This window comes from Clarias gariepinus, chromosome 23 (genome assembly GCF_024256425.1).
Source record: "Clarias gariepinus isolate MV-2021 ecotype Netherlands chromosome 23, CGAR_prim_01v2, whole genome shotgun sequence".
In the NCBI taxonomy this organism is placed as follows: domain Eukaryota; kingdom Metazoa; phylum Chordata; class Actinopteri; order Siluriformes; family Clariidae; genus Clarias; species Clarias gariepinus.
The window spans coordinates 19,961,990-19,984,893 of record NC_071122.1 but is presented as its reverse complement, the minus strand read 5'-3'; the positions used below and the strand labels follow the sequence as shown (position 1 = coordinate 19,984,893).

The 22,904-nt window shown below is 39.6% G+C and overlaps 1 protein-coding gene across 1 annotated transcript; it reads left to right on the top strand.

Moving 5' to 3' along the window:
• Positions 1–497: 497 nt before the first annotated feature.
• Positions 498–22,328, top strand: taf4a (TAF4A RNA polymerase II, TATA box binding protein (TBP)-associated factor). Its single transcript, XM_053483830.1, has 15 exons — positions 498–1,743; positions 4,298–4,425; positions 8,403–8,513; positions 9,937–10,029; positions 10,320–10,442; positions 12,324–12,413; positions 12,601–12,882; positions 14,603–14,744; positions 14,960–15,068; positions 16,832–17,001; positions 17,453–17,583; positions 19,200–19,325; positions 19,649–19,705; positions 19,845–19,964; positions 21,374–22,328. The coding sequence occupies exons 1-15, from the start codon at positions 1,089–1,091 to the stop codon at positions 21,539–21,541; spliced, it is 2,505 nt and encodes an 834-aa protein (XP_053339805.1). The 5' UTR covers positions 498–1,088; the 3' UTR covers positions 21,542–22,328.
• The last annotated feature ends 576 nt before the right edge of the window (positions 22,329–22,904 follow it).

The following is a 22,904-nucleotide window of genomic DNA, read 5'->3' as shown; positions in this document are numbered from 1 at the left end:
ATCAGTTGTGTGTGTGTGCGTGTGTTTGCACATTAAAAACAAAGCTAGGGGTGGATGTGAGACCTGCATGCCCCCTGTGTGGCGGGATTGCACTGGTGGCAGGGCTGTGTGAGGTCGGGAGGTACTCCAAAATACGAAGCCATCTTGTTACACCGACAGCTCACTCAGTACTCACCAAAAACATTCCGTTTACACCGTGGGACAAAGGTCTAACCCGTCTCACGCGCTGTGTTCACCCAGCCAGACTGGAAACCGTGCACGAATTCAACGTGTTGTTGTTTTTTTTTTCCGAAGGCCCGTGACAGTTCAGCGCCGCGAGCTTCCCGACCGCGAGCTCGAACAAAATCAACTGCTTTCTTTTTTCTTTTTTTGCTTCTTTCCCTCACATGACCCGCCTCCGACGCAGGCCGCCGACCAATCGCGACGCGCTTTCCCCGATACGTGATGACGTTCCCTCTATCGCGCGCATGCGCAGTTTCATTTCGTCCAGAGCTCCTCACGGTTCACATCGAAGATGGCGGCAGGCTTCGACCTGCTGGTGGAGGAGGATTCTCTAATTAAAAGAGTGGCCGAGAAACTTTTTAGCGATATCGCAGGTTGTGCCAGGAGCGAGCGCAGCACATTTCGTTACATTAACTCCGCGGAAAGAGCACGGGCTGTGGGAAAGAACAATGCTAACTACGGGATAGGAGGGAATGCAACTAGCTAACGTTAACATTTGTGAGCAAAGAAGCTATTGGCTACGAGACTTGTTTTTAAAACAGGTAGAAAACCTCACTGTGTGATTAAAAAAAAAAAAAAAAACCCGAGCTACATGGTTAAAGTGTTTGTCCAGGACGAGAGTTAGAGCGGTAAGGACGCTCGGTAGAGCCGCGTTTCCTCCACCGGGAGCCGCGCGCGCTCTCCTCTCCTGACTGTCTGTCTCTCTCTCACACATTCACACACTCTCCGCGCGTTTGTTTCCGACTTCGCAGAGACAGGCGCACGGTGTGTGAGTAGAGTTGTTGTGGATGCGAATTAAACGCTCACGGATCACACCGGACACTTCAGCGGAGCACGGTTAACGCGATCCGGTGTCTCCTAATGCTATGGTAACTACTTTGCCTGGTCACGAAGTCAAGCTCGGGACGTCAACAGCGCAAACTTTGGACGGAGGCGATGCGATGGATCCGCGTTCAGACAGCACGCCAGCGTCATCGAGCGATCCCGCGAGCGTTCCAGCGCCCGTTAACGTTACCGTGCCGGTGGTCAACAACGGGCCCGGAGTAGCGAAAGGACTCGCGAATGCACCTTCTACTTCGGGCACGGTGATCCAGGCGTCCTTCGTGACCGCGCCAGGCGGAACACCGGCCATCAGGCCGTCTATGCAACCCGCGACTTTAACCATTAACGGGAGTAACAGTAACGCCGTGCTCGCCACCGCGCAGCCTCCTGTCAACGCGAGCGCGGCGGCGGCACCGATCAAAGCCGAGTCGCCGCAGACCGTGATCCAGAGCGCGGCACATACCGGATCTCCGCAGGTCTCCCCTGGGGCAGCCAAAGGCGCTGGACTGATGCACGCGACGACGGCGGTGAGAGGCGGGGCCCCGGTGACAGGAGGCGTGGCTCCGGTGGCGGCGGCGGCGGCAGCAGCAGCCCCTACGGGGGGCGTCAGGACTATCGCGCCGCAACAGGTGCTCGCGCCCCGCCTCCCGCAGAGCACCCCGGGCCAGGCAAGCATCCACAACATCCAACTTCCTCCAGGTACCTCAAACTTCTCAGTCTCATGTCACTGAGCTCTCTCTAAAACCCACATTCCACACTGCATTTGGTCATTTCCCTCCTCTCACTGTAAAACACCAACATGTTCCAGAGCCGATAAACACCAGTACTGACTAGGACTAGGACTAGGACCAGGGCTGAGGGCCCTGTGATGTACATCATGTGATGTACAAATTTCACAATAATCAGCTACAGGAAACACCCACCCTGTTTAAGCCACATGGGCAGAACTATACTTTTCTGATTCTTTGTGCCAAAAATGCAAAGTGAGTCATGGGAATATAATGTACGTTCTAGGGTACGGTATTGTTCTTATTATTTATACTATTATCATTATTGTTTGGACATCACAGTAGTGACACTGTGTGAGTGCGCAGAGGAAGATGTGTGAGGAAAGACATAACTTTTAAAGTAGTACACTGTAAAAGAGAGTATGGATGGCAAATCAGGGACCTGTTAGAATTCAGACCGTCATTAATAGTTATTATTAAGTTTTTGGTTACTATAATACTAATAAAATATTTTTTATTATTATATTTATAAGAACTTTTCAAACACCCTAGGATACTTTAAACATGAAACATATATAGGTAAGAAACTAAAAACATCACTCACTCACTCATCGTTTATTCCAGCCTTATCCTATATACAGGGTCGCAAGCCTATCCCAGGAGACTTGGGGCACGAAGCAGCGGCTCACCCTGGACAGGGTGCCAATACAAGTGAACAAAATGAATAAAAAATAAAATCGTAGACAACGAAGAGCCTCAATATTACATATAGTATAAAGTCAAATAAAACAAGTATCTAATAGTCTGTTTGTTCTGATTAAAGAAAGTTTAAAATCCCTGATTTACGGTATGTTGAGTAATTAGGATCTCTATCAAGTTCTCGTAGCAAATGATTTATGTTCCCTTGTTAAAGTTTTGTTTTCCCTAAACTGTATAATCAAAGCCATAGCTGTTAGAGATCTACTCTCTTCCTGGCCCTGTACAATCCTTAATATCATAATACATATCATGTATCATGAAAGAGTCTTATTTTAGACTGGATAATGTATCCAGAAATAGAAACGTATAATTATTAAACTAATCTTGTTCTCTAATATTAAAATCTTGTTACTTGTACATGATTAAACACCCACCCTCCAGACGACGACGTGGTTTCACCTGTAACTAAAACTCTGCAATGGTGTGAGTGCTTTACCGATGCTCAAGCTGTCCTGTTTTCTCGTTTGATTCACCTTAATAAGCAGCGGCATGTGAAAGCGCTCTGTCTTATCCTGTCTGAAGCGCAAAAGCTTCAGCGCACCCTCGCTGTGAGCCTTAATAACAGAGTTGGCATTGAGTAAGTATTTACGAATGCTGATCTCATAGTAAAGCGCCCCGGATCCAAGTTATTCTCATTCACAAAGCGTTTAATTCAATGCATTTTTTTTTTCCTTCCTTTTTTTTTTGTAAAGCAGGGGAAACATGACCTGCTCGCTGGGCTTTGGCTTACTGAGTGTAGTTTTCACAGGGTGCCAACACAGGCTCAAATATTACAGCTAGAAAAGTGACATCGTTTTGATCAGCCGTTTAAATACAAAACACAATCCACTGATATCGAAAAAATCTATTTATTGAAAATAATGCTCAGCCCGTGTGTGTACATGTCTTTACTAAAATCTTATGTGTTTAAGCAGAAGACAATGAAAAAAAAACAAGAACTTCCTGGAGTGCCTACAATAAAATTTAAACAGCGTACATAATTCTTAACAAAAGATATTTCTGAGAATAATATTCCTTGAAAATCTTTTTTTCCTTAGAAATTATCACTGTTTCTAAATTACAAATTAAAATTCATTTTTAATTTAACTATTTTTTTTCTCCCTCCTCAAAGCCGTCATTTAGTGACAAAGTCATGGATAAGGTCATTCTCCGTGACTTAGCGTGACACCGTAACAGCTCTCGCACTAACGTATGATGTACGACGGAGCGGCAGTTCTGACGGATCCGTCGTCTGTCGGCTTTTTGGTCAGGACAGATTTTTGTGCGTGGCCATCTGGGCGCTCTCGTCACCAGCTTCTGTCCGAATCCCAGTTCACCGGGAGACGCGAACACCAAGTGAATGAGCTCTCGCAGTGGCGTACAGGCCACCAACTGCGTTCTGTGCGGGGGCAGCGTGTTCGAAAGCCGTAGCGGGCAGACAATTTTCATCATCGCTTTCCTCCTCAGTAGAAAGCGTGGCTGTTGTATTAATCGATCAAACTCGTTCTGCAGCATAATGAACAGCTGGGTGTTGCTGACTGTTGAGGAGAAACGTTTTACAGCCAAAACCAGAGGTGTCGTTTGTTCTCTGACAAACAGTTTCATTCATTTTACATTCACCCAGTACTTGGCACGAGATTTTATTCAAAGTGTGACAGAGGTGAGACTGAGGCTGTTGAAGGAGCTGACAGTGATACGAGTCGTACATTTTTTTTTCCGCCTCAGGATATGCTGTTTTTAGGAATTGTTTACAATCCTTGTGTGTGTGTCTGTGTATTGTTTTTCAGGTATGGTGTTAGTGCGAAGCGAAGCGGGCCAGTTGCTCATGATCCCTCAGCAAGTGTTGGCACACATGCAGGCCACACGTGCCACCACTCCTGCCAGCACCACACCCGGACAGGTCACCTCCACACAGGTCATCCACATCACCTCACACACACTCACATTCTACCACTCACACATGTCAGGAGTGACACATAAGCCTATTGCAGTCCAGTATCATAGTTTTTTATTTATTATTGTGTCTACTAACAGCTTCACACTCGCATTAGATGATAACAGTGGCTTAGTAGTTTATCCAGGCAGTTTAATGATAACGTTTTCAGATTTTATTTAATCGAATTTAAACTACTGTTTTGCAAAACAAGGAGTACAAACACAATGGCAAGTGTTATTAAAAAATTAAGAAGACTTGAGTAAAGTCAGGCAGGATTTTATTTTTCATTTTAACCACATACAGTTTAGTACACAGAGAAACGAAAAAAAGTTCCTCCTGGACCAAGGTGCTACATACATGCAACAGAAATGAACAAAACTTCCTAGCTAACTAAGACACCTAACTAAAGTTGTGTATCGTTTTTTTTTTTTTTTTTCTTCTTATGATACCGGTGCCAAATCGATAATTTTAAAAACATTACCGGTGCCTAAACCGAGACTTTAAAAAACAGCCCCAAAAATGGTGGACAACATTTAAAGAATTACTTTTTTTTTTTAAATACAGAAAAAAATTATATTATTTATTTAGTATGCATAAATATAAGTAGATAAAAAACACAACTAATTAACTGATTTAATTGGATTAATTAAACTCATTTATACACTACCTAACCCGACTACACTAATTTAACACCAATAATTACATAACCATAATTAAAATTAAATATAATAATTATTGGTGTTAAATGAATAGTTTAACATTAATAAAAGCAAAAGTTGATATTCTTGGTATGCTACAAACCGGCTTAAAATGTCAGCTCTTTTACAAACCGGCTTCAAATAACTCTTTTACAGAAATATGATGTATTATGGAAGATAAGATAAGAATATAAACACCTCTCCTGACTTTGCTAGGGTTGGTGCGACCTGGCGGGGACGCGCACACTGCCAGCTGATGTCCGCACGCAGTTAAATACGGTGCATCCTTCTGCTTTTTACTTCATCCTGGGTGTCCTCACATGTTTCATTGGGTTTGACGTGTCCCCCCCCCCCCTTTTACACCCAATTGTTGAAGGACATTTGTTGACATGTCACGGTATCGAAATCCTTTGTTGTAAAAGGCAGCCCCACTTTGGAATGTTTAGCTTTAAGCATTTTAATGGAAGCGTGTTTATCTTAGCCAGCTAATGCCACTGCGTGCCCGCTCTGCATTTACACCCGTGGTCTCATTTCCCGAGTTGTGCTTTTAAGTTGTAATGTGAAAACAAAATGCTAACTTGCGTTACTACAAACATTTAGAGCTTCCTGTCTCTCGTTTTCGTCCATTTTTTTCAGTCGGCAAATAATTTTTCATGTAGTACGGTGGCACCAAATTGAGACACTCTTATTCAGTTTTAGTACATACCGGTTACATATTGGCACCAGGTTTCGCTACACAACCCTACACCTAACTAGCTGACAATGTATTGAGTTAAACTATTTAACTCAATACATTAACAAAACTATCCAAGTAATATACAAAAAAACATCAAAAAGACAACATGAAGTGCACATGCAAATGTGCAAACAAGAGTGACAACATGACACCAACATGACGCAATTCAGTACTCTGAGGTAATAAGTTGAGGAGATGATTATGAGAAACAGTAAGCGTTTCTTGAGGACCGCTCTACGAGGCCGTTGTAATCTTGCATGACGATGCAAACTTTTGCCCACACTCTTAACACTCGTTTTGAGGTGTTAAAGCATCCTGCCTATAGTCATGATCTCACTCCATCAGACTTTCACCTGTTTGGTCATCTGAAAGCAAGCCTACAAGGGTGACGATTCATGAGATTTTTAAAAGTGATATGTTTTTAGACAACATTTTTGGTGTTGGCATTGGTGTTACTCCTTCTCCTCCCAATTTTATCCCCTGAGATAATTAACGGGCTCCGAACCATTGTCTGTTTAGTTAAGAATGCTGGATTTGTTAGAGGTTCTGGTATTTCCTGTGTTCTAGGTGTGCTTACTCGAAACTTTAGCTTGAATACGAAAAGAAAAAAACACTGAGATCCGCGAAGAGGTGATTGAGAGTCTGTGAGCTCCAGCACAAGATTAGCAACTTTATACAGAAATAATAATCTTAAAGAAATAAGTAACAAAACAGTTTGTCTATAGATAAATATTTATTTAAAATGATTTATCTATAACAGCTGAATGGTTATCCATCCAGTACATTATAAATGGTCAAATTAGTCACATTTAAAGAGATGATATAAAACATTATGACAAATAATAATTTTACTGAAACATAATTTACGGAACATTTATTTTTATCATTTAAATTTTAACAAGTATAGATGGTTCATTTCATAAAGCGAGTTTTTAACAATATCTAACTTACTGCTAAAATAAAAATGGTTGTCAATTTAATTGAACCAAAAAGAACATTGCACATTGGTATTGAGTTAGACAGACTCATGTCTCAGTGACTTTTATGTTCACAGTGAATACCAATTAATTTTACTGTAGGATTTTAAATATGTTGTTGTTTAAATTAATGCATAAATAAAATTAGTAGGTATTCCTGTTCTGACAGCTACAACAGATAATCTAGTCTGGACAAGAAGTTGTCCAGGTCACCATTACAATGGCAGATGAAAAGTAAACCATACAAACCTTTTATTAGTTACTGTGTGAAAAAGAAAGTAAAGCGGCACAAATAATTGTAAAATGATGAACAATGACCGTAACGTCCACTTCCAAAGAAGGATTGCAACATCATAAAAACTTCTGGTTCCTCTACACAGGATACATATTTAATGATGTCACGCAGTGATGACCTCACAACACCATACTTCACTTTTTCAGAGTGGAACGAAAAACTTAAAAAAAAAATTTTTTTTATCAAGTTTTGGAAAAACTTGAAACCTACGCATCTCACTTTCTGTCCATTCAGAGTTGCATTAACACTAAACAAGTTAGTTCCTCTTATCATGTACAGTATATATTCTAACTGTCAAAAGCAGGTGTTTCCCCATCCTCATTGTGTTCTCTCTTGAAGTTAATAAAACAAAAGTAAATGCAGCTTGACAGCCCATGAAGAAAGTGAAAAGAATTTCCTGTGTTAGAAAACACAGCTGTTGCAGCTTAAACTCTGATCGTTTCACAGAGATGATACTGGGATACTACATACAGGAAGAATGATGCGTTAACAGAAGTCCGGGATTTGTACAGCTATCGCAGCGGCATGCAACACTGCTAAAATGAATCCGCACCCAATCAGAACTCAGAATTAATGCAGAATTCTCAGATAGACGTTTCAATATGTTGCGTCAGGATCTCTGTGACCTCTGCATTTCCCAGCGCTGCACCTATACTTTATTACGCTTTTTTACTCGTGGGTCGTATCTAATCAATGCTTTGTTACCAGGATCATGAGATTTTATCTATAAGTTTTTTCAGAAAAGAATGATTATTCATATTTTTTTACATTGATAATATAAAGCTTTTTGAACATTTTCAGTTTCTCCAGCATTTTGTTCCAATATGCCTCATGAAAAAAATGTCTTGTGATCGTATGTTGTGATGTATTTCATTTTTTTCAATATAGCACATTGCTAACAGGTCTTACCAGTTAGACAAAGAGAAGAGGCGAGCAGCTCCTGGCAAAATTCATGACCATGCTGGAGGCTGTTTTGAATGGGCAAACCCGTGATGGGGTTACTTCTGCTTCCAATCTGCTATAAGCAATGTGACAGCGTGATGCATAATAAGGCATATAACTCCAAGAGCTTTGTAAAGTATCGCTGCAGACTAGCCTGAATAAATAATAATAGTAATGATAAAAATAAACAAATAATAATAATAAATAAAAATATTAATTTGTGCAAAAACTCTGAAGCATTTTCCAGTTTTAGTCAATATTTAGTGTAAATATATTTTAATTTCTTTCTCTCATGTTTTTCCCTGTAGACTCCTGGGGCTCCCATCATGGCCAGACCTGTGACTCCCACCATCATCAAACAGGGCTCACCCACAACCAGTAGCACCACTGCTCCTGCACTGCAGAGGCCTCCTGTGCAGGTAACACACACACACCTACAGTGGGTACGAGACCCCTTAAATATTTCACTCTTTGTTATATAGAAGCCATTTGCCAAAATTATTTAAGTTCATTTTTTCCTCATTAATTTACACACATCCCCCCATATTGACAGAAAAACACAGAATTGTTGACATTTTTGCAGATTTATTAAAAAAGAAAAACTGAAATATAACATGGGCCTAAGAAGTAAAGCCCCTTTGCTTAATATTTAGTAGAAGCACCCTTTTGTACATTAATGAGAAAAAAAATCAACTTAATTTTAGCAAATGGCTGCAATATAACAGAGTGAAAAATTTAAGGGCTCTGAATACTTTCTGTACCCACTGTATATTTATTAATTTATCCTTGACACAAGATAAGTAATAGAACACATGAAGATATTTGTCTGTCCGTTTGTTTGTGCACACATCACATAAAAACTACTAAACTCATTTTATTGGGGTTTTCACTGGTGTACTTGGCTTGAGGTAACATGTAGGCTTTGTTTCATCACAATCAGCCCGTAGGAAGAGATGATATTCTAATTGGAAATTTAAACGAAAAACGCCCTTATATCATAAAAAAAAATACTTTGAAAAAAATCATCAGTTTATCTCAAAATTAAACAGAAGGCGCTATACATTTTTTTTGTCATACATGCTTATGAGTGTGCAATTGAAATTTACTTAATAAACGAGATCTTACACCTTCATTCTCTGCCGTTCACGGTAACACGTAAAAGTTTTAGTTTATTCCAATGTTCAACAGATGGCCCTGTACATTTTTTTTATTTTTATTTCCGCACTTAAGAGTATGGAAGGCACATCTAGTTTTAAATTAATTTGGGTATCATATTTAAGCAAATTTTTTGTTGTTGTTGTTTTTAAATAATAAATAATAAATCTATTAAATCAGGCTGTTATGTTATAAAGGGGCAAATCTTTAAATATTTAACACTAACAGGAAAAAGTATTTAAATAGTCCTTTTTAAAGAAACAACGTCTGCGTCAAATGAACACGGCCATTCAATGTAACCACTATTTCAGAGAAACAGAATGAACACTTGCATCTGTGCACACACAAATCTAGTGTTTGAGAAAGGAAAGTGTGCATGAGTAGTGGCATACTGATGTCTAAGTGTACAGCTTGGACTGGGACGGAGGCAGAAAACTATGTAACTCTGTGAGCTGAGCAAACGTTTATGAAAACCTGCCTTTAGCTAAATAATGTACGTGATTGAATAGGCAGCACTAAAACAGATGTATGCTGCCGAACCTGAAACTTTCAAACTATGACCTAATTATGTTGTTTGTTTTTTGTTCCATCTGTTGAAATAATTTGCTGTCTCTTGCTTTCACTTGACAGATTTTTGTATTATTGTATTAAAAATGAATGTATTGTGTCTGTCTTTAAATTTCCCAGCCACCATCGGTGGGCTCTGTGCTGGCAGTGCAGCCAGGCACCGCCCAGAGGATGGTAACTCCCACTACGGGGACCAGCGTCACCTTGGCAACGGTGAGAACATGGGCGTGAACGCCTCTAAGCAACACAGTGTCAGGAGTTTTATTACAGACAAGCATGTAAACATCTGTACACGTTGTACACTCCTAGATATCTGTATGCAAAAAGTATTTTAATTTACTTTATTTTCTAAAGGAGACAAGGTGTTTTCCGTATCGCTTTAATATCCCCTAATCAAAAGCACCTGAAACCCCCAGGAGCATGTATATGACTGGTGTCTCCGTAACCTTCTCTGGTTTGCCGTAAAAGACGTTTTGTAATGACGGCTTGATTTGTGAACGCAGGAGACGATGGAAAACGTGAAGAAGTGTAAGAACTTTCTGTCCACGCTGATCAAGCTGGCGACCAGCGCTAAGCAGTCATCGCAGACGGCTGCTAACGTCAAAGACCTGGTTAAGAACTTGCTGGTGAGTGTGTGAATGCAGTTTGTGCGTACGTGTCTCTGGATCTTGGTCATGTCTGAGAGAGTTGGTAAAAGCTAGAGTGTGTATGGTTTTTCGATAGGAAGCGCTCATATTAAGGGTATGTGTAATGCCTCACTTTGAGTAAGCGTGAGTGTTTACAGAGTAAGCAGTTTTAAGTAAGTAAGTTTTCGGTTATTAAGAGGTGGACGTGTCATGAATTTATTAGTTAGGTCACTTAGCATGTTAGTGTCCCAGTCCTGTGCCTGACTGGGGTAAAAACTGGTAGCTTAGTTTACTGTAATAATGTATAGCACACTAATTAAGTGCAGTAATATAGGCTAAGGGAAATTAATGAGTGTATAATAATCCTCCCCCCCAACCAAAAAAAAAAGTGTCATCGTTTTCATTCACTTTAAGACATGCAGACTTGCTGGCGATCACATTTACATATCTCAAAATCAGAGACTTTGTTCATTGATGGCAAAACCTCCAAAATGTTCCTGTGACAGCTTTCTCCTCCTATTACGCACGTGCGCAAACTGCATGAGTATACGTTGCCAAAAAAAATAAATAATAAAAGCACTAGGCATCCTGTCACGCATGATCTATAATGTCGACGTGTTCATAGACATCATCACGGTGCATGCCGTGTGCATAATTTGTCAACTCTGCGTTTCCAACCAAAGCACTAAAATGCATTTGTTTTCTGTCTATTTGGTCATTGGGGATGTTTATAAAAATAATAATAATAATAATAATTTACAAAGATCTCACAAACTAATTGTCACAGATGGACCAAATAAATTTAGTTTTACTTTTTTTTTTACTTTTTTTGTTAACAAGTTTGAGGTTGATATTTGTATCACAAAAATGGCACAATAAATTTTTCTTGATATTGCACTTTTATGTCATTGATATAGTTATTCGGCAGATATACTGTGTGTGTATATATATATATATATATATATATATATATATATATATATATATATATAAACACTAGAAATAAACAATACAGTATATATCATGAGTAGTCAGGTCGTGCCTAATTTTGGGCATAAATTTGTAAAAAAAAAACACACAAAAAAAAACATTGTTTTCATTTATGTGCGTCCTTTGCTATGCATTCCACAAGAACTAAAGTACAGCTGGCAGTGACACAACGTAACCAGCTTTCTTATCTTCAGAGATTGTTGTATTTTTAAACCTTGTGGTTTTAGGCTGATGAAATGTAACGGTATTTTGTGATTGGTCAATCTCACAGTCTCCAGCCAATGGAATCGCTTAAGGAATAAGATTAGTTTTTTCGTTTACTTCCTGAGTTACCATCATACCGCTAAAAAAAGAAATTGAAAGCTGATACAAATCGGCGAACAATCATAAATAATAAATTTTTGGATCTTCATTGACTGAAACTGTTCTTGATAACTTTCTTCATAATGTCTTTACTAAATCTTGCACAAAATACAAAACAAAAACCCAGAAAAAAAAAAAAGGAAAATGTGTAGAACTGCTTTGTCTGCCTCTACAACTCTCTGCCAGTTTTCATCACTGTCATGAATATTAATATGCAAACACTCACTGGTAATTAATACCGATTGAAGTCCTGCTTAAATCAGGACTTGTTAATTAATCTTCTGTAATATCATCTAATTTATTTATTTATTATGAGATGTCATTGTTTTAAGAAAAAAACCCACCGTTTAAAAGTATATGCATCCCCTCAGACCTGTGAAACATTCTCATTGCCTGTATGTTCCTGAATTTGAAAAGATTACATCATTTATGCAGGCTAGTTAATGCGCACAGTCTAGGCTGACATACAGTAGAAGTGTGTTAATCCAGTGATTCATTTCTTTTTCAACACAATTCTTTGTGTTGCAGGAAGGGACGATTGAAGCAGAGGACTTTACCAGCAGGTTATACAAGGAGCTTAACTCTTCACCCCAGCCTTATCTCGTGCCTTTCCTCAAGGTGAAACTCGGTTTCTTGTGTGTTAGTCAATGTTAAACTTAACCAACTTGAACTAATTTGAAGCATAAATAATAAAAGAAGCATAATGCACTATACAGTATAACTTGTTAAAGCTCATTATCTCTTGAAGTTCTTTAATCTGCTTCTTAGTTGCTCCTCTTTATTAATTGTGTGTGTGTTTGTGCAGAGGAGTCTTCCTGCGCTGAGAAAGCTCACCCCGGACTCCCTGGCCTTCATCCAGCAGAGCCAAGGCCTGCAGCCCACTAAACCTGCAGCCACCGTGGTGCTGACCAACACTACGACGGCTAACGCTGCCACTGTTGCTCCCACCGCTCCTGCTGCATCTGTCCCTCCTGTGACTCTGTCGATTTCTGCAGGCAGCGTCGTTACCGCCGCAGCTGCTGCAGTCACGGCCCCGCGCACGCTCACCCAGCCCGCTCTCGCCACCTCTAGCCAGCCTGCCTCACTGGTAATGCAGCGCCGACCAGGTTACCCGAAGTGTGATATTGCTCGAAGTGTCATTTCCACAAACAGTGCTTGTGATCAACAGATTATGATATGTTTGTTTATTTAGCCAAGTTATTTTGCTTCTCTGAGAGTTAGCGTAATTAACAGGGGTGAAAGTAGTTTTAAATTCTTAAAAGGTTAGGATGGAGCTGGTGGACAGTCCTGTAAATCTCCTAAATTTCTTTTTAGATTTCTGATTTAGAATATCAGCTGTGTTAAGTTCCTGCTTCCCGGGTTAATTCCCAATTAGCAATTGAAAAGATGGTTTGCTGAGTAAAGTGTACAATCCCATGTTTCGCACTCTAAAGAGTGCCCTTGATCAGGGGTTAGAGAGAGATTTGGGATTCAGCCTTGTGTTAATTAGCTTTGTAGCGCACGTTCGCCGTAAACTGAAAAGCACAGACGGTTCAGAGGCAATTCGGAAGGATTTTGAAGCAATTACTAAGGAGACAAAGTGTAGTTTATGAGGACACAATGCTATCAGACGTGTTTTCTTGTAGGTTTTAGCAGGCAGCGGGTCTCCCTTCCTTTTAGTACTGTGGACCAGGCAGACCTACTTTTCACGCTGGTGGTTAACGATTGTTAGAAGTGACGTGGAATGATGCATATACTATAGTTAAATGTCCCAGTGCTCAAAATACAAAAATGCTCTATTTCACCACCGTTCTGTTGGAACTAACCATCGTATGAATTGAAATAATCACGCATTTGTGACTGTTTGCAGTGCTGAAATAATCCTATCAAGATTTTTAAAAATGGGTGATGAGAATTTTTGATCCACATTTGTTAAACTGCCTCAACATACTTTTACTCATCTTTGCTAAGCCTAGACAAGACTCAAAAGTAAATGAAATAGGTTGTTTGGTTAGAATTGTTTGAAGGTTTTTGTCTGAATTTAGGTAAAGCAACAATAAGTATGTGAACCAGGCTATACTATACACACACACATACATTACAGAAATATATTTTTAATGTTTTAATTAAATAACAATAGCAATAATTATAATAAGTGAAAAATAATCGATCTGGGAGAAGTTTTATTCCTTGTCACAATTTCATCATTGAAAACAGATACCAGTGGTTTCATGAAGTGACTTGTACACTACAGATGAAAAGTTTGGGATTACTTGCAGATTTCTTTGTTTTTGTTTAGCGATTTATTTTCTACAGTCTACAACAATACTGAGGATTTCAAAACTATGAAATAACACATATGGAATTAGATAATTATGTAACAACAATCGGGTGTAATTTTAAGACTCGGAGTTCAGCCTTTCTGGAACAGTTCTTGTAAGAACAATACTGTATGTCTAGCGTGTTTGCAAAACCCATCAAGCACTCAAACTGTCTCTCATAAAGACCTTCCCAGGAAAGCAAGACCAAAACTTACCTCTGCTGCAGAGGAGATGTTCATTTAGAGTCACCAGCCTCAAAAATTGTAAGTAGTAGTGTAAGTAGCCGATACATCTCCGTATCAACTGTTTAAAGGAGATTATTGTATATTTCGGACAAACGCCCTCAGCGTTGATTTACAGTGTAGAAAAAAAAAAATCTGAAATGTGATCCCAAACTTTTGAGTGGATTACATAAAGTTAGCTACCACTTTTTTACCCTGATCTGTTCCCGTTTTTCCTGGATTAGGCCTGAGTTTTTGTTTCTCTGTGTGCTGTGTGTTTGTGCAGGTGTTACAGCCTCAGCAACAGGCTGCGATTGTGAAGCCTCCCCAAGTTACCCTAGCTACTCCAATGGTAACGCTCAGGGGTCAGCCGCACAGCCGCATTGTCGTGGGGCAACCTCAAGTGCAGGTCAAACAGCTCAACACAGGTGTGTGAATGTCTTATCGTCTTGTATCCGTTTTAAGGGTGAAATTCTTGCTTGTACACTTATGTTGATGTGCGAGCGTTCAGTGATTGTAGCAGGCTTTAGGCCGACATAAAATAGATGAGAACTGTAAGAGGAGAACTGTTATAATGTAATGAAATAACCTTAATAATCTTTTTTTTAATTTATTTATTTGTTTATTTTTTTATTGTATGCAGTGGCTGTGAATCCGGGGATGGTGAGTGGAGCGAAGGTCTCTCCCAGCCCTGTAGCTCTGAGCGCAGCTCAGAAGAACAAGCTGAAGGATGCCTCCGGGGGGACGTTCAAGTTAGTTTGTGTGTGCGCGCGCGCACTGTTAGTGAAACTGTGTAATTGGGTTCATCTATCCAGCACAATATAAATCACATGCAGGTTTTGCTGAAATTCAGCTGGAACATGTACAACACATCCTATGAAACAATAAAATAAAAAGCTGATTCGAGTTGGCTTAGTTATGAATTTAAATGAAACTCCAAGACAAAACTTGGATCTTTACTTCCGTTATATAAGTCTTATCAGTGCTTTCAGTTCAAGGGCTCTGCTGTGTTACATTAGTTTATTTGTAACTGCGGTGGGGGGGGCTTGGGGGCGGGAGTAGAGACTCCACTCAGTATGATTTGCAGAAGAAGAGCAGCGTGCAGTGATTTATGTTTTTGTGATCTGGGTGAGATCCCTAATTTTCCGAAGACTTTGTGCGCAGTATGGAAAAGGTATTTTGTGACGGAGAAGCGTGTATAAATGGGTAAAGAATTTCAAGGTTGTGAGCCCGAGAGTTTGCCATCAAGTAGAAGCCGGATGCCCATGCACATCCATAAATAAAATAAAAAATATATCTGCACACTTCTGTCGAAACTTTGTATTGAGTTGTTAAAGCACCCCTGTGAAAGCAGCCCTATGAGAATAAACATTTACTTCTGATAAAGTAAAGTGAAGACAGAGGTGGATTTGTGGACCGCAGCTCAGCCTAAAACATTTATTTGCAAACGTAATGCAGACACGTTTCTTGCCAGATCTTCACAGTTGAAGGTTCGGGGACGGATATAAAGGAATGTATTCTGCCACCGTTTTTAAACTCTGTCCCTATTCACGACCAATTCTCTATGAGAGAAAATAATACTTAACTATACTTGATCCACAATACCTGTTTTAAAAAAACAAACAAACAAAAAACATATTTGTAAGTACAGAACCAGGAGAACACGAAAACGCTCCTCTTTGGCCTTTTCATATTTTTTCCTTTGTCAAGAGACCCATTTCCAACAACAACTGCACAACCAAACTTCCTTTTCAATACTGGGAACATGTACAGCTGAAGATTTGTCAGTAAATGCATATGAGATGCGCAGGTTTCAGTATTGTATATTTTGGAGCATAACGTGCTTTTAGTGCTACTTTTAGATCTACTACTGATACTGATGGTACTTCTGTTTCTGATACTTCTGCTGTTTTTATGAATATATTCAATTTTTTTAGTACTGTTATTATTGCTACTACAGTTAGTACTATATGAACTACCATTAGTACAACTGTTAGTGAAACTGCTATTACTATTGGTGGCTAAAATTTAGAAAATTTTGGTGGACGTACAGTACTGTGCAAAAGTCTTGAGCCCCCCCTCACTTCTTCATATACAATTAAATTTAATTATGTGAACATGTTTTACTGACAGACTGCAAAGTGCCCAGAGATATAATTTAAGAATAGTTTTTTTAATGTAAAAACCTCGGCAGCAACCTTATTTCCCCTTTCGTCCATTTAAACCACTTAGCATCAGCATTATTATACTAATCACTGACCTGATCATCTGTCATCATCTGCACTTCTAAACACTTCCCAAAAATGAGGCTCTCAGTCATTCAGGAAGCCTGGAAAACTATTTTTCAAGACTATGTTAAAAACATATAAGGAAGGAGCTTTGGAAGCAAAATATGAAAAAATGTGGGGTGACTCAAGACTTGTACGGGTACTGTAGATTAGGTGACTAAAAGAAAAAGAAACCATTTATATGTATTTCGCATTGGAATATATTATGTGTTTGTGTGTGTATGTAGGGATGATGACGATATCAATGACGTAGCCTCCATGGCTGGTGTAAACCTGTCGGAGGAGAGCGCGCGGATCCTGGCCACCAACTCGGAGTTAGTGGGAGCCGTGACTCGCTCGTGCAAGGATGAAGCCTTTCTGTTCTCAGCCGCGCTGCAGCGCAGGATACTGGACATCGGTCTGTCTTTTTTCTACATTGTCCCGCGACAACCAGTAAACTTATTTAAAAAAAAAAATCAGCTTTCTAAAACGAAAAAGTTCTTATAGGTGTTTGTAATTTTCCACAGTGAAGCCATCTTTATCCCAGGTGCCAAAGTTTGCATAGTGCTTTAGAATGATATAAGTGGAGTGAGTGGTATATATTTCAAGCTGTTTTTGGTTACAGGACAGATCCATTGAGCCAAAATTACTTTCGTAAAAAGGGACACCTGAGAGTATTTATAATGCCTAGGAATTTCACTGAATCTGCTATTTTAATACAATTTACATATGATTTCCAAAGAGTTGTGTCCTCATTGAGTTTACTTTTTTTTTTTGCTCGTGTCATTCATGTATTTTTTTTAAATCTAATTTGCTCCTAATTAAAATCACTAACTTTTGTGAACTGTATACGTTTACCTTTTGTGCAGGTAAACGGTTCGGAGTGACAGATCTGGGCGCTGAGGTGGTCAACCTGGTTTCTCACGCCACTCAGCAAAGACTGCAAAACCTTTTAGAGAAAGTCACCGTCATCGCACAGCAAAAGAACATGAACTATAAGGTGTGTGTGCGTGTGACCTGTTTTCGAATGCACAGTTGCAATCAAAAGTTAACATGTACAGTACACTCATCTTGAACACAAAATGTCATGGCACAAATGTAACTCTGTGACAGAATGCGTGTACAACATACACTCGCTGGCCATTTATCTTTGTAGTGGTGGATTGGACCCCCTTTTTTAACATCTGCCCTAATATTTCATGACATTCCTTAGAGATTTTAGGGATGTAGCTTATCTGCTTCAAGATTTGACATGTTGTGCGTCCAGAGATGCTCCTCGGCATGCCTCGGTTGTGGCAGTTATCTGTTTGGATATTTGACCATCCTTGTAGGCAGAATTGGTGTTTATTACAGAGTTATAAAGAGAGTTTATTACATTAGATTTGTTGGTTTTCTGAAACGGACCTGACTTTTAACATTCTGGGACTATCCTGGGACTTCTCATATGACTAAATAATTTTTGGGTTCGCTGCACCGTATACTACATTCTGTCTAACTTAGACCTGTTGTTCTCATTAGATGATGCGATAAAGCATCTACTAATGGTAGCAAAAGCTCAATACACTGATTAGTAGAAACACAAGAGGGTTTCCTCCCACAGTCCAAAAACGTGCAGATTAGGTTGATTGTCATTTCCAGATTAGCCTTAGTCTGTGAATGAGTGTGAGGGTTGATGGGAGGTGCCACCATGGTCGTACAAAATAGGAAGAAATGCACTGGTCACGATTGGCCTCCACAATTGGACTACAGAGGTTTCTAGATGGACGGATTGTCCTCCTGGAACACTTTTCTTTGTCCAAGTGTCCTAAAATGTCCTCATGGCTGAAGAGTTTTTTTTTTTTTTTTTTTTTTTTTGTGCAGTGCACCAGCTCCACTGGCAGCCAACAATACCCCAAAGCATGATGCTACTGTACCACCACCTTGTTTAATACATAGCTGGTACAGGGCTTTTGAGGTTTAAATGCCTCTCCCTTCATTCCTGTAAACGTACCTCTGGTCAAACTGTCATCCAGCAGCCTTTTTTTTTGTTCATGTGGTTAGCCAACATTGAAGGTGCCGTGTTGATTTTGAAGCGGAGGACAGCAGGCTTTTAGTCCATGGCTTGACTGTAGACAGCGACACTGGCTTTTAGCTCATGGCAGGCGTACAATAACGTACACATACTTGTAACTGTTTTAACTGATCTTGGGAGCTGCAGTTGTTTATAAATGGCTCTGACTTATGTAAACCTACAGTCCTCTTTTTTCAGATCTGCACTGTTTCCTTTAGACTTTAAACAAATGCTGTCAATTTTTCATTCCTTGGTCCTTTATTGAATTAATAAATCTCTCTGCACTTATCAAAGATGCATGATGATGCGCGATAATTTCTTCCACAGAAAAGATCAAAGAAATCCCCGAAATCGCAATATTATCCCTGCTGTTTATGTTCATACTGTAATGTTCATGTGCAAATGCATGTTTATTTTTTATTTTTTTATTGTGAAACAGCTGTAGTTTTTTTGGTATTGCTGTCCCTGTACACATGGTACATCCTTATAACGTGCACATAAATATTCAGCAGTAGTTATGTAAAGTCTTGTGCGTCAACATGCGTTTGCATATCTGTGTTGCGCAGGAGGACGCACGGTTCGAGCAGGTGACTGATGTTCGAGCACAGCTGAAGTTCTTCGAACAGCTGGACCAGCGGGAAAAACAAAAGAAGGAAGAGCAGGAGAGGGAGATTCTAATGAAGGCAGCTAAGGTAAAACACACACACAGTTTTTTACAAGAGCAGCAGATGTGCATTTCCTGAAGACACACAAGCAGTCTATTTATCTTTGTATATGTGACTTGCCAGTTTATTAGATACCCCTGTGTTAAAGTTAATGAATCTGAGCAGATTTTGAAAATTCAATGTATTTTGTTTCATTTAAAGAATAATTAGGCTGCAGCTCCACCTACTGGTGAAAACCTGTTATAGTGTTTTTTCCATAGCCGAGAAAGCTGCGGTTCACATGGTTTGATTCATCTTTCAGTCTGTGTCTGTATATTGTTTTACTCCTGCTAACAGTTCTGTCTTTGCAGTCTCGGTCTCGGCAGGAGGACCCAGAACAGTTGCGGTTGAAGCAAAAGGCCAAAGAGGTATGTTTGGTGTTCTTCCAGTTCTGCACTTACAAATATGTTTTTTTTGTATATATATATATATATATTTAAGAGCACATATTGTGGATATTGATATCAAGCTCATGTCTTTATATACACCGTTGTTTGTGTGTAATAGATGCAGCAACAGGAGCTTGCTCAGATAAGACAGAGGGACGCGAACCTGACGGCGCTGGCTGCTATCGGACCCAGAAAAAAGAGGAAACTTGACTCGCCCGCTCTTGGCACTGACGCAGAGGTACAAAAGATTACTCTGTCTCTCTGTTTACAACGTCTGTAACAATATACAAAACGATAAAATGAGATTTAAAAATGGACGTACAGATTATTGTCCACGCATTCAACATTCAATAGAAGAAAACATGTCTTTTCTAGCTGCTCTGCTACTTTTCCACGTGTTTTAGTGTACATTCTGGGAATAGCTATATTTTTTTAATATTTGCAGCTCGGCAACTTGTATCTTGGATCAGCAGTGTGTAGCATTTTTATAAACACCGGCTTTTCGATGGTGTATATGGGAACCATGTCCTTAGCGATATGAAACGCCACTGCGTCTGTAATTTCTTTCCATTGGGACGCCTTTTTGTCGAATGGAACGGAACTGGAAAATGATAACGACATCTGCCACCTGCCAATTTTAGGTGGACCTTTTGCACTTGGACTTAACTTTTCTTCATCTCTTAACTTTGAACATTCTTCCCATTTAGCTTGGTGCCTCTGTCGCAAATGTTGTTGTGGTGCTGCCACGGCCGGTTGCAACTGACTTTCTGCATATTTTGCATTTGACAAAAGTTTGTTTGACGTCTGACCTCTCAAATCTGAACCATTTCCAAACCACAGAGGAAACGTTATTACGTTTCTTTGGCACAAGGTCACCCTGTCGTGAAGAGTCGTCCATCTCTATGATATTTTGCGTTCCTTCATAGAGTGCTCTACTCTCACAAGTGAGCTGTTAATCAGGCGCGCCATCATGTGGTCAGACAATATTATACAGTTATATATACAAGTACAATGTATCTAATATTTTTATTTTTTAAAATTGCGATACCTCAATTAAAGAAAAAATTAATTCGTCTTAAAATGTAAATTTGAATTAATGAAAAAAAATCCAAAGAATCGCCCAGCCCTACTCTGAATTCATCATCTATAATCACGAGACCTTTTTTCATTGCTCCAAAAAAATTATCTTTATGCTCTGTATTAAACCAAAGCCTTTTTTTTTTGATGACTCTCACTAACAAGTGGTTTAGTGTGTGCTAATCCTTTTAAATTCAATTCAATTTTATTTACATAGCGCTTTTAACCCGCTTGGTTTCTTCACTTAATGCAGCTGAATAATATACCTACTTTTTTTGTTTCCTGGTAATGTATTACTAAATATAAACACCTGCCAAGTTTTTGTCACTGCTTTCTTTAGGTAAAGTGAATAATTGTGTGTTTCACACTGTTTAGCTTAAATATCCAGTAATCATTTTGTTTACTGTGCCGTCACGGTCACTCCTGTCTTACACTTTTTATTATAAACAGAAGCATGTGTTACCAAACAGTGAACAAGGCTTGAAGCACACGCAGGACTTTAATCCCTAAATCTGACAAGTTATCCGAATGCGGTGGCATCACTTGTGTGTGTGTGTGATGTTTTTTCAGGGTTCCGGGTCTTCATCGAGCTCGTCTGTGGGTTTGAGTGGCGGCACATCACGGCAGTTCACCCGCCAACGGATCACACGCGTAAACCTCAGGGATCTGCTCTTCTGCCTAGAAAACGAGAGAGAGAGCAGTCGCTCGCAGCTGCTCTACCGGGCTCTGCTCAAATAGCAGCTCGATCAGCGAGCAGCGCTCACGTGAATGTCGGATTACAGAGCAGTGCACGCACAGCAGCGCTCAGGTCTCGGCTCCTTTTTCAGAGCAGTGCTCAAACAGAAGCTGGAGTATAGAGCACTACAGAGCAGCAGCCTGATTACAGAGCAACAGAGTACAGACTGCGGCTCGAGCCGACGGGCTGCGTTTAAACAGCGGCGTCTCCGATGGATGCGGCTCCAACGGATGCTGCTGCAATAGTGAATCCCTCTACTGTGCACAGCTCGAGTAGCGGAAACCGAACAGCAGCGCTGCTCACATAGCAACCGGGCTCTCCTGCTCCATCTCGCTTCCAGTCGTCGTCTTCTCTCTTTTCTCTTCCAGGGCGTCATCTCATCTCATCTCCGCCTTTCCTTTTCATGCCATCTTTGTATCGATTTCACTCTCGTCCTTTGTTCGCTCTACACTCTTTTCTAACTCAGTCATTCAAACGCCCACACGATTCTCTGAGGTCTCTTACTCCTGTCCGCCTTTGTTTCCCAGCTCACTCTGTTTCACCTTGTTTTAGCTTCCCGTCTTGATTTTAATCTAATGGAAATGTGTCTAAAGAAATTTGCAGTTATATATCCAATGTTTTTCTTAGAGGGTGGCTTTGTAATGTGCAAATTGCCGATGTTTAAAAAAAAAAAAAAAGAAATCAAAAAAAAAAAAAGAATAATACACAATGAAACTGCCCATTCATTTTGTATTTGTGTTTTTATAAAAGAGGTTTTAAGAAATAAAAATCGAGATTGTTTCTATAAAAGATCTGTTTGTTGATGCCATTTATTTGAAAGCCGTATTGCAGAGATTGGACATAGCATGAAACACAACACGCGTGTGGCATCTCAAATCTAGTGAAATGTTTAGGCTACTGCCATGGTATACTATTTATGAGAGCTGTACATCATTTGGGATGGAGCCACAGCTCTGTATTGGGTTTAAGCACCAGTATATGCTGTTCTGCAACTTCTGTTGGATTTTGTAAAGCTGCAAGTCATTAATGCTCGGAAAACAAATCTTCAATTTCAGTCTCCAATTTAAATGTTTATTGTATTGAAATATTAAATGCTACTCTCTTTAGGTGTCTTAATAGTTTAAAAAAGTTATTAAATTGGTTCAGATAATCTGCATTATTATTATTATTATTATTATTATTAAAATCATAACCAATAACTCTGAAGGATCTATACTCAGCAAAAAAAGAAATGTCCCTTTTTCAGGACTATGTATTTCAACAATAATGTTGTAAAAATCCAAATAACTTTACAGGTCTTCATTGTAAAGGGTTTAAACAATGTTTTCCATGCATGTTCAATTAACCATAATCAATTAATTAACA